Genomic DNA, 12,176 nt, shown 5'->3' with positions numbered 1-12,176 from the left:
AAAAATCCAAAATGGGTGATGCGCAGCTCCCGCTGAAAATGGCATCCTTGAGGGCTGGCTGTCTTTGCCTCTTACATTCAGGATCCTTTGCTCTGGGTTGCAAACCTCCTTATTGTGAGCCCCCCCCCACCCATTATTGGATGTTGGGAGAATTCTTTGCAAGGGGATGTCACGGGCAGCCCTGTGTCACACATAATCGGTAGCTTCCACCTGAGATAGGTAGGCATTTGGCTGTTATGGTTCTTCTTTCGTCTTTTTCCATGTCAGATTCTGCGTGGGGCCCAGGGACAGCCATCGGCCCATCATGCGATGGCGAGAGGGGGTACTTCTTCCATTTCGCCTACGGATAAATGTGGTTCTCTCGTAAGCTCCAAAGCACCCCACACACAAGAACTACCTTAAGCAGAATCAGATCAGGGGTTTTTCTAGTTCAGCACTCTGTTTCCAACAACAATAGTCTTGGGAAACAGCTGAGCACGATGGGATTCAGACATCTCTTACGGTTTGTGCCCAGCATCTGGTAATCCGAGATCTGCTGCTGCTGAGTTTGGAGATTCCGTTTATGAGGAGGAGAGGGTGAAAGAGCCCTTTGAGAGCAAGGCACACGGAGCGTCAGTGGACCGAGACAACATAGCTGGCTCTGTAACCCTTGCTCAGTCTGAAGCACGAACCCTCCTCGTCCTCTAGCGGCTGACCACACGTCTAATCCTCCTCTTTTTCTAGCCAACTAAACGTAGCAGCCTTGGTGTATCTTGGGGCAGTAACGTTTCGTAAGTAGAGTGCGCACGGCGTGAAGCTGCAGGAGGCCTTCACGGAAAGGGGAGCCCCACGCTGGGCCCAGTTTGATCTCTTTGTCTTCCACCCCAGGTGACTTCACTGGCCGTCTCCTTGCCTACGTGAGCCTAGGCCCAATTTTCATCATTGTCGGCTTTATCACCCTCATTGTTTTCAAGAGGGAACTTCACACGGTGAGTCTTGCCCTCCCTCCCTCCCGGCACTTGTGTCTCGTACTGGTAGTCCTTCTCTTTCTAGTCTGTCACCTCTCTGTTGCCGCTGAATTAAGGAATGTAGCCACGTTATGCTCTTGCAGTAAAAACAGCACACGTTCCTGTGGCACTCACAGGTCCACTAAAAAAATAAGATTCAAAGAAGAGCGTTGCTGGATCGAGCCTTCTGGTCTAGCATCCTGCTCTTCCACAACGTCCAGCTATGTGACTTAAAAACCCACAAGCAAGGGCACATATCTGCCACCACCCCTTCTGCCATCGGGCGTGTGGTACTCACAGGTATATTGCCCCGGGACATGGAACATCCATCTTAAGTGGCCGTTGATGGTCCTTTCCTCCAGGAATGGTCTAATCCCCCTTTAAAGCCTTCTAAGCAACTGGCCCGCCTGGCAGAAATCTCTGCTCATCTGTTTGATTGATTTTTTTACCTTTATATGCCTCTCCATCCCAAAGGCTTGAGCTGGTAATCCAAAATAACCTCCTTCCCTGCCCCAGCAAAACGGCATCAAGTTAAGATTTTTTGTGTGTGTGCGCTAATGTAACCTTGCATACCAGAGGCCAGCCCAAGAAGACAGATTTTTACAGGGCTCCCTAAAAGTTGCTTGGATTCCGGCCTTGGGTCTGTTCGCAGTGAGAAAGGAATTCCACCTTTGCTTGTTGTTGTTGTTGTTGTTGTTGTTGTTGTTTGTTTGCAAGGCTGGAAATATTTAAATCTTTTTGGAGGCACTCTGGTGCCCGCTGAAAGGACAAGGAAATTCCTGTCCCTAGGTTTATGTGATTCCCCCCATCCGGGGGTCATTTCCACTTTTGCTTGAAGCGGGCGATGTGATTCTATGATTCTATAAACTTTTTCACAGTCAGAGTAGTTCAAAAGTGGAATCAGCTGCCTAGGGAGGTGCTGAGCTCCCCCTCACTGGCAGTTTTCAAGAAGAGGCTGGATGAATATTTGTCAGAGATTATTTAGGCTGATCCTGCACTGGGCAGCGGGGGTTGGACTAAATGGTCTGTATGGCCCCTTCCAACTCTATGATTCTATGATAGGGAACTGTGCTGAGTACACACGGCTAGATCGGCGGTATCTTCTGTGGCTTTCTCAGGAGCAGAGTCCTTTATGTGGAGCTGGTAGGACCTGAACCCAGGACTTCATAAACACAAGGCACATGCTCTGCCACTCAACTGTTCTTCCCTGTGCAGGCTTTCCCCCTCCCAGCCTCACCCAAGTCCAAGTCTGAGCCCACTTTGGAAGTTTTCTCACATCTTCGTATTTGGGTGGGCCTCTAGTGCTCAGGGAAAGAATGGAACATTTCCATGGACTTTCATTTGATGTAGCTGTATTCTTTTGGCTATAGTGATGGGATTGTTGCTGTGGAATGGTGTATACATGTCAAATAAATGTCACATGCTCTGATATCTTCCTGCCCTAACTGTCCTTCATTTCTCTTGCTCCCTTTTCAGATCTCGTTCTTGGGGGGGCTGTTCATCAACGAAGGCGTGAATTGGCTAATAAAGAATATCATTCGGGAGCCACGGCCTTGTGCGGGTAGAGTATTACTGACAGGGAAAGCTGTGGCCAGGAGCTGAAGGAGGCCACCCTTGTCAGCCTTGATTGAAATTCTCCTAGGTTTGCAGGACAGCAAATAGGCCCATAATGTCCCTGTTCGGATAACCTCCAGTGTCTTCACTGTTTTGATGGGGAGAGGAGGCTGTTTAGCTTCAGGTGAGAGAGTTTCCGGATCCAGAACGTAGAGCTGGCATCCTCCACCACCTTTTAACCCAAAGATATACTTGTTGAGGGTGAGCAACCTCTTGACTTTGTTGTCGTGGCTGCTGGACCCACAGGTGGTGGCCAAGTTGGCTCATGTAATTCTTCTGGCCATCTTTGCCTCTGTTAGATCCCACTGCCTGTAATGCATGATGTCTGGTGCCGCCTTTCACGTTCACTTGGAAACTGCAGCCGATTCAGAATGCTGCAGTGTATCTGCTAATGGGGATGCACCACAATTTATCACGTTGGACCAATTTTGCTAGGTCTTCCTTGGCTTCTGGTTAATTCCCAGTAACTATCCCTGGTGTTGTAGCCTGAAAAGCCTTGAGCAGCCTGATATTAGGTTATCTGAAGGATTGCCTTCTCCTGTGTGAATCTGCCCCTTGAATCAGATCACTATCAGAGGCCCTTCTCTGGGTCCGTCCTCCCTCCCCTGCCTTTGAAAACAAAGTGAGTAGTGACTAGATAGGGAGCCACATGGCGCCATGCCTCTGGGAAATTCTTCCCTCTGGCAGTCTGCCTGGCACCTTTCTTGCGGACATCCATAGGTCATCCAAGAACTTTTTCTTCACCTCTGCTTTGGACTGAATGTTTAATTCATTGCTAACATAGCTTTCATGAGCTTCCCATTGCTACCTTGTGATACTGGCTTCTTGCTTGTTTGATTGCCCCATTGTTCCTAGATCTTTGAAACTGTTTTGAACATTGTTGGAAACCTGGGGTATGACTATTTTAATAAATAATCGACTTGTTCCTTCTCCTTCTCAGAAATCCACTCGTCAGTATATTCGAAGTACGCAATGCCTTCCAGCCATTCCCAGTTCATGTGGTTTTTCTCCATGTACTCTTTTCTCTTCCTGTATTTAAGGTGAATCTCTTTTCCTTATGATACCCAATGGTGCTGTACTCTGCTCTGGGTTTTTACTATGAAAGGCTGTATTGTTTTGAAAAGAATAGCTCTTCTTTCTGCATGTGTCTTCCTTTTGTATTCAGCCACATTTGTGAATGCAAAACCTATGAAGTCCCCCACCCCCAGGTGTGGCAGGGACTAGCTTACTGTTGTCTCTCCCTCTTTGGACTGGGTATGTTGTTACAGAGGTATTCCAGGTTTTGAATTTTTCTGGTATCAAATAAATGAGAGAGAATAAGACCAAATTACACCACAGAATTTCTTGCAGTGTCTAGCCAGAGGATTCCAGAAAGGTTACAAAGCATGAAGGCAGTCAACACCCCCCACCCCACCCCCAGGTCTGCCCCACACCCCATTAGATGGTATTCAGAAGTAAACTGCCTCTGAAGAGGCTAATAGCCATCGATGACAGGTTCTTCATGAATTTGCCTCCTCTCCTCCTAAAGTGATCTGCGCCTGTGGCCGTCACCACATCTTGTAGTATCACATGCTACTCAATCATGGAGAACGTGCACAAGAAAAGCAGACTCTGAGCTAAACTACACGAGACGAATTACACGAGGACGCTCATGTGAAAGGAGTCGCAATGTTAGCCGGGAAGCTGAGTTTTAAAAGTCAGATCGGAAGGCTCTGTCAGTTTCCCCTCTCTGCAGAGCCAGCAAAGATCTGCTCCTCAGAGAGTTTGTCTATTTCCTCTTCGCCTCCTAGAAGGGGAGGTGAAACTGATAGAGCCTTCTGGAGGCAAAGAGGAAATTAACAAACCCTCCGAGGAGCCATCTTTTCTGGCTCTGTTGAGGGGAAATTGACAGAGCCTTCCAATTTGTCTTTTAAAACTCAGCTTCCTGGCTAACATTGTGACTCCCTTCACATGCGCGTCCTCGTGTAATTTGTCTCTTGCAGCTTAGCTTTCAGTCATGATCACGTGGGACCAAAAGATGCCATGTATGTGTCAGTGAGGCGTCACTCCTTCTAACAGCAAGTCTGATGTTCCTGTGATTGTCAGTGGGGCAGTGGAATGGGGCGACCCCCTGGCATCTCTGCATCCCCCAGGAAATAGCCAGGGAGCATGCACATTGCCCTCCCCTCCACGAGTCTCCAGATTTTGAGGGTAGTTGAGCATCAGTTAAAGTAGGAGAGGGTGACTGGTCAGAGGGGAACAGAGCCTCATTGGGGCCCTAGCGGTTTATAATATTCTGGCAGAAAGACTAAGGCTGGCTCTAATCCTCACCACCACGGCCAGTCTGGGATACAATAAGCTTTTTAAAGGGCCACGTTGAAGCTAAAAGAGTCCTGGCTGGAAGATTAACTAGGATTGAAAGAAAAGCACGTCTTCTGATTCCTTCTCCAGAACTCTGGAGTAAAGCTCTAAATAGCGTCTAGCTTCTTAGAAGGGGTGTGTGGGAAATTAGGGTCAGGGGACACATGCATTTCTCAATCCAAACTCCTCCCCGATCCCTTTCTGTGCCACGCAGAAAGAAGTAGAAAACCCCCCTGTCCTGGTCTGCTCATCCAGCTCCAAGGCTCGTCGGTCAGTCAGTGCCCCAGGGGAATGATGCTACAATGCTGGGCTGCTGAGATTCGAGGCGGGGGCCAGCAAGGAAGCCGTTCCCTGAGCCCCAGAATTCCGCAATGTTGCTTTATTGCAGGATCTGCCTCTGCACTTCCCCACAGTTCCTCGTGAGCCCCAGTGACTTCTGATCTCTCGATCTGACTTTGGCATCCACAGAAGCTGATGTGGAGAGAAAACAAGCTTCTAGTCCTTTGTGCGGGGGGAGGGGGGGAGGCAAAAGATTCTCTGAAAATAACGTGGGCAGTTTCTGTATAATATACCAGAGGAAGGCTGATGGCAGTTACAGTACTGATGAGGTGACAAGCTTTCACTTTGCAGCAAATCAGGTTTGTTTGTTCGTTTATAGTCTGCCTTTCTGAGATGCAAGGCGGATTGCACAGTTCAGTTCAGTACGATCAACAGCCGGGGCGTTCAGTAAACAATGCAGTGGGGTGTAGATCACAGAAATTTGAAAACTAGCAGCAGCCCTCCCAGGCCCCTTTCCCCATGGCCTGTCACGCCTCTTATGTGTCTCCTCCCCTTTTCTGGAAGTGCCCAGAGCATCTAAGACTTCTTCGTTTGGGTCACAGTGGGAATGAAAAATCGCCATCCAAAACTCCCTTCTATGGCAGGGCCTTCTATTGCAGGGCCATGTATGTGTCAGTAACTGCCATACATCATGCAGGCAACTCCCCTTGCTTTCTACAGCCCCACAGTCCCAGCTCTTTGGCAAGGGACGTCTTTCAGCTTTCTTTGCCCTGCCTGTCAATTATGTTCCATTTACATCCAGCTTTTGTGGATGGTCTGAGGACTGAATGTAAAGGTCAGACTTCATTGACTCTCCCTCTGTTTATCCTCAGATTCCAGTTGCTCCTAATTGGGGTCAGATAGCCTGTGGGTTTTTATTTAAAATATTTACAATCACGTTCTCCGTTGTAAAAAGAAAAGTACTTGAGATGGCTTAAAAACAAACCAGTAAAACCAATAAAAATCAGGGTAAAGATCCATCAACTACAGCAGCCGATAAAACGGTGTTGTGTAATGAAAGTAGAGCACGGTAAAATAGGTCAGATAATAAAATGGCAGCAAAGTAAATAATAGTATCCTCGGGGAGGGAGAAAACAAAATGACAAGCAGAATAAAAAATTCTTCATCTGGCACCTGAAGCTTAGTGAGTTTGGTACAAAGTGACCCGATTAATCTGATAGCTGGTGTGAGAGCCGTCAAGCTGAGATAAATTGTGCTGTTCTTTTGAAGCCAAGTTTCTTGTCCTCATAAAGGAAGAGGGGGAAAGTTTTAAAAGACATGGGAAAGATATCCTTGATGAGTGTCATTGTACAATTCATGCACTTGCTACCTTCTTGCTTCACGTGATGCAGTATATGATTTAGGTATTTTTAAAATGTACACATTAAAAAGTATTGCACAAGCCAATATAGTTAGTGTAGATTGTTAAGATAATTAAAGAGATTTGATAGGTATAATATAGATATATATTATTACATTATTATTATAGACTTTAAGAATTTATAGGATATACTTTTTAGATTAAGTTGGGTAAGGGAAACTGCTGGGAGTCACCAGAAAAGGAAGGGGGGCGGAAGGATGGGGAAAATGCAATGGGGTGAATAATGATAATGATTTCTACGTGTATGTTTGTAAACCCATCCAATAAAAATTCTTTAAAAAAAAAGTATTGCACAAGGAGCTTTAAAACTAGGCAATTGGGTCTGTGCTGCGTAATATCTAGATACTTCGTATTTTTATCCTGCTTTTCAGCAGGATCTTAAATGTGTTCCCCCAAACTGCTCATAAGAATCAATTCACATTCAAATAACACAGAATTCAATGGAGAATGCTCCTTGGGGCAAAGAGCTGTCAGCTGAGCTACAGCCAGGCATGGTGGAGGGGAAGCTGGCACTGCCTACCCTTCCTCTGGGCCCAAGGGTGGGAATCGGAAGTTAGTAGTAGACTGGGGTGGGAGGGGGTAATATTAAATTTAATTCCAGACTCCTAGAATAGATGGGATGGGATGTTGATGTTCGTGCTTGCTGAGTGAGTCGGCCGTTCCAGTTCAATCTCTTTATTTCCTAGAATGCACCAAACAAACAACGCCAGATTCCTGGACTTGTTGTGGAGACACGTGCTGTCGCTCTGCCTCCTAACAGTGGCCTTCCTAGTCTCATACAGCAGGTGCAGAATCTCTGTTTATCACCAGTACCTCAAGGATCCAGATTGCAATTGGTGGGAGCGTATCAGGTCACGTCTGAAGTTGGCCAAAGGTCCAGAGCCAGCAGGGGGATGTGGATGGCAGGTCTGACTTTGCATCTGGGCAGCCTGCGTCGAGTTCCGCCTCTGTTATAAAGATGCTGCAAGTCGTGCTGATCTTTTCTTTCTCTCTTTCTCTCTCTCCCTCTCTTTCTCCCTTTCTCACTCTTTCTTTCTCTTTCTCTCTCCCTCTCTCTTTTTCTCCCTTTCTTTCTCTTTCTCTCTTTCTCCCTCTTTCTTTCTCTCTCTCTCTCTTTCTCCCTCTTTCTTTCTCTCTTTCTCCCTTTTTCTTTCTCCCTTTCTCTCTCTTTCTTTCTCTCTCCATCCCTCTCTCTTACTTTCTCTTTCTCCCTCCCCCCTCTCCCTCTTTCTCTCTTTCTCCATCCCTCTCCCTTACTTTCTCTCTTTCTCCCCCCTCTCTCTTTTTCTCTCTCTCTTTTTCTCTCTCTCTTTTTCTCTCTCTCTTTCTCCCTCTCTCTTTCTTTCTCCCTCTCTCTCTTTTTCTTTCTTTCTTTCCTCCACTCCAAAAGGGAACCAAAGTGGCTTAAAGAACAACACAGAAATACACCAGTGTACATCAAAGAAAAAACCAAAATGAGTACACTTCAGAATGGTCCTGGATTTCGTGGCAGGCTTGGTTGAAGTCAACCAAGCTGTGAGCCACGGGGCTAAGAATCAAAGGGCCAAGAGGCTCCATTCTTAGCCGTTGTGGAGAGAGCCTGATTATTCTCTAATCTTGTATAAGAACATCGCTGCGGGATCAGGGCAGTGGTTCATCGAGTCCCAGCATGTTTCCTACTGTAGCCAACGTGTACCTCCCAGAATGCCCACAAGCCAGGCAGGAAGATGCCAGCCCTTTCGTCCAGCAGTTGACATCCAGAGGTATACTGCCTCTGAACATGGATGTGCCATTGATAAGCAGCTGGGTGGAATGGCTAGAGGGCCAGACTAGGATCTGGAGGACCCAAGTTCGAATTCCTGCTCTACCCTGCAAGCTTGTTCGATGACCTTGGGCCAGTCATTGTCTTAAACTAATCTACCTCGCAGGGTTGTTGTAATGAACAACTGGAGGAGAGGAGAATGATGTCAGCTGCTTTGGGTCCCCGTTGGGGAGAAAAGCAAGGTATAACTTGGCCTGCATTCTGCAGTCAGGCCTAGTCAGGTTTCCTGTAGACCCTTGGCCCTGAGCAGGCTGGGAACTGGACTGGGAAGCACAAGGCTTGCACTGGGAAGACAAGTTGATCCATCAAGACAGTCTTCCTATGGCTCAGCCTAAGTAAGTTGGGGTGTAATTGGGCCCATCTACACTTGCGGCAGATGCTGGACTTCCTGAGGTTGTGTTGGGCATTGCCCAGAATCCTGCAAGGAAGTACTCTCACTCGGCACTCTGCTCTGGATCCACAAGGAGTTGACGCATAGGCTGTCTGGCACTTCGCCTCCTTTGTACCACCTCAGCCTGCCTTGCCCCCACTCCTGCGGAGTGGGATAGGGTCCTAGGGGGACACAGGCCCAAATTTGAGTCCTGCCTGGCGGAGGCCCAGCAGCTGACTCATGGACTGGGGGTGGAGTTTCTCTTGTAGGATCTGGCGGGGTGGCCTCTGGTGCCACGAGTACATCCTCAGGGCCCTCCCTGGTCCTCCTGGACCTGCTCAGCCACCTACCTGGGCTCCTTCCCTGAGGATTTCCCTAAGTCGGAGTCACTGAGCTGGTTAGAGGGGTCATACTATAATCACCTAAATAAAAGATTAAACCGATCCCTTCTTGAATTCACGCAATCCCCTTTCAAACCTCAAAAACCCAGATCTTGTCCACAGAATTAGAGGGGAGGGGCCAGGGCTGGGGGGAAGAGCTGGTGCTTGAAGGGGGCAAGAGCCACAGGTTCACTTCCTGAAACCTTCAGTTAAAGGCTCTTCCTATAGAAGGTGTAAGGGCAGGGCTTTTTTTCAGCAGGAACGCAGGGGAACGGAGTTCTGGAACCTCTTGAAAATGGTCACATGGCTGGTGGCCCCCACCCCCTGATCTCCAGACAGAGGGGAGTTGAGATTGCCCTCTGCGCCGCTCCAGCGGCGCAGAGGGCAATCTTAACTCCCCTCTGTCTGGAGATCAGGGGGCAGGGCCACCAGCCATGTGACCATTTTCTCTGAGGGCAACCCACTGAGTTCCACCACCTCTTTTCCCAGAAAAAAAGCCCTGTGTAAGGGTAGATAGTGTTCTCGATTAATTTCCCCCCTTGGGAGCCATTCAGTCTGACAAAGATGTAACCTTCAGAACTGGCAACTCTGTGGGTGGGCTGACTTGCTGTGCTTTTAGCAACTGGGGAGGCTGGCTGCTCACGCCGTCGATTTCCCTCTTTCATCAAGGGGGGCGGGGCTGGTGATGTCATATCTTCTCCATTCCTCTTCTTCTGTCTTGGCAACACAGGGTCTACCTGATGTACCACACCTGGAGCCAAGTGGCCTACGGAGGGCTTGTAGGAAGCATCATGGCTGTCGTGTGGTTTGTCTTCACGCAGGAGATTTTAACGCCATTGTTCCCACGGATAGCTGCGTGGTAAGTCCTGCTTCCTCTCTCTGGGTTTGGCTACATTGGGGCCAGTCTACAGGTTCAGTAAAATTGAGGGGCAATGCTTTCCTTGGGTGAGTGTGCCGCAGGGGTGTATATGGGTTACAAGCATGAATGCTCCTCCATAAGGGCGGGGGGAAGAAGGACACAGAAAAATAGCTTGTCAGAGGGGAGGCATGGCATGGCATATGGAAAATCATAATGCAGAGCGTGTAGTTCTCGTGCAGGGCTCTGGTTCAGTCCCTGGCATCCTCTTATAAAGGAACTTGGGTGGCAAGTTTAGGAATTTTGAGTCCCTGGAAATGGCCGCTAGTCAGTGGAGACAATGGCCATTTCCACACACGTTGAATAATGCACTTTCAATGCACTTTTGCAATCCTTTTGAAGTGGATTTTTTGTTCCACACATGGAAAATCAGTTTCAAATGTTCACTAAAGAGTATTGAAAGTGGATTATCCAATGTGTGTGGAAGCAGCCATTATTCCTTTAAAAAACTTTTCTACTGCCTTCCTTCTCAAATGAGTTTAGCACACTCTAGGTACTAGTGGCAGACACAGGCCGTAAGTCAGTGCCACCAGATCTACTGTGTACGCAGAAGGATCCCAGGTTCTGGCCCTGGCGCCTCCAGTGAAAAGTATCTTAAGTAGCAGCCTTTGAGGAAGGTCTTCCTCTGCCAAAGGCCCTGGAGAACTGCTCCCAGAACAGGCAGTCGTGATGGATGGATGCCGAATAAGGCCTCTTCCTCGGATGAACGTACCTGGCGAAAAACAGCCATTGAACCAACCTCCTTTCAACTTGTTGAGCAGAGTTTACTGGACTTTTATTAAAGTTGTATTTTTCATGTCTTGGTGGCGTATCAATTCCTTCGGTTGGATTTTATTTATTTATTTATTGGATTTTTAGGCCTGCCCTCCCCGCAAGCAGGCTCAGGGCGGGTCACAATCATAAATCAAATACAATAAGTAAAACCAATAAAATAACATCTCATGGATATCCACATTCCAAATGGGACACCCTTCCCCCTTCCCCTGCCCACCCTACACAAGGGAAGAAAAGGGTGGAGGGTGTGGGTTGGTGAACCTCTAACTCTTCAAGCATGGGGAGGCAGATGGACTATATGCTCCCCCTCACTGACAGGAGACGGGCAGGGAGGCTAATTAAATGGATCCAGTGCTGGCCTCAACCATATGCCTGGCGGAACATCTCTGTCTTACAGGCCCACCGAAAAGATACAAGATCTTGGCGGGCCCAAGTGTCTTCCGACAGAGAGTTCCACCAGGTTGGGGCCAGGACAGAAAATGCCCTGGCCCTAGTTGAGGCCAGCCGAGCCTCCCTGGGGCCGGGGACCACCAGTAGGTATTTACTTGCAGATCTAAGAGCTCTCCGAGGTACATACCGGGAGAGGCGGTCCCTCAGGTGTGCTGGTCCCAGTCCGTTTAGGGCTTTATAGGCCAGATTATAGTTACTGATGTTAATATTTATACGTTGCTAAGGCGGTTTTCTGTCTCTCTGTTTCTTCCTCCCGAACCCACCCACCCTCCTTTTTCTGCCCAACGTGTGGCTCTTCTAGGCCAATCTCAGAGTTCTTCTTAATCCGAGATACCAGTCTCATTCCAAATATCCTGTGGTTCGAATACACGGTCACCAGAGCAGAAGCAAGGTAAGGCTCAGGCCGGGAGCTCTCCTACAAACAGAAAGTCTGTGCAGTTGCTACGCCACTTGGCCTTGACACTGCTGAAGAGGATAAGTCCTTTGCTGGGGCCAGTGGTTGCAAGAGAGGCTGCATTTTTCACCCGCTCTAGGGATGCCACCAAAAATGGAACCCCCACGGCAAGTTCTCCTTCCTCTTTCTTGTATTATTATTTTTTTTAAAAAAAAAAATTTATTGGGTTAGGATCAGTTTTATTTCACATTACAGTCGATTCTCCCCATTCCTAGTTTCTAACCCCCTCCCTTTCCCCCCCCTTTTTGTTGACTTCCAACAGTTTTCCAACCCTTTGTCCCTTTTCCCTTACTCCTTTTAATCTCCTCTATCTAACAAATGTATATTCTCTCTTTATTCTAAGCAATACTTCTTTAACTATTTTTAATACTCTGTACCCTAACTATACGTCC

General features: G+C 47.9%; 1 protein-coding gene across 1 annotated transcript in view; it reads left to right on the top strand.

Moving 5' to 3' along the window:
• DOLPP1 (dolichyldiphosphatase 1) overlaps positions 1–12,176 on the top strand; it is a 30,942-nt gene that overhangs the window by 9,841 nt on the left and 8,925 nt on the right. The window contains exons 2-7 of the mRNA XM_054998643.1: positions 868–968; positions 2,463–2,547; positions 3,541–3,640; positions 7,326–7,424; positions 9,921–10,049; positions 11,632–11,721. Of these exons, the coding sequence (XP_054854618.1) occupies positions 868–968; positions 2,463–2,547; positions 3,541–3,640; positions 7,326–7,424; positions 9,921–10,049; positions 11,632–11,721 (604 nt within the window). The remainder of the gene's footprint in view (positions 1–867; positions 969–2,462; positions 2,548–3,540; positions 3,641–7,325; positions 7,425–9,920; positions 10,050–11,631; positions 11,722–12,176) is intronic.

This window comes from Eublepharis macularius, chromosome 14 (genome assembly GCF_028583425.1).
Source record: "Eublepharis macularius isolate TG4126 chromosome 14, MPM_Emac_v1.0, whole genome shotgun sequence".
Taxonomy (NCBI): domain Eukaryota; kingdom Metazoa; phylum Chordata; class Lepidosauria; order Squamata; family Eublepharidae; genus Eublepharis; species Eublepharis macularius.
The sequence above is the reverse complement of the archived record's forward strand: the minus strand, read 5'-3'. Positions and strand labels throughout refer to the sequence as shown.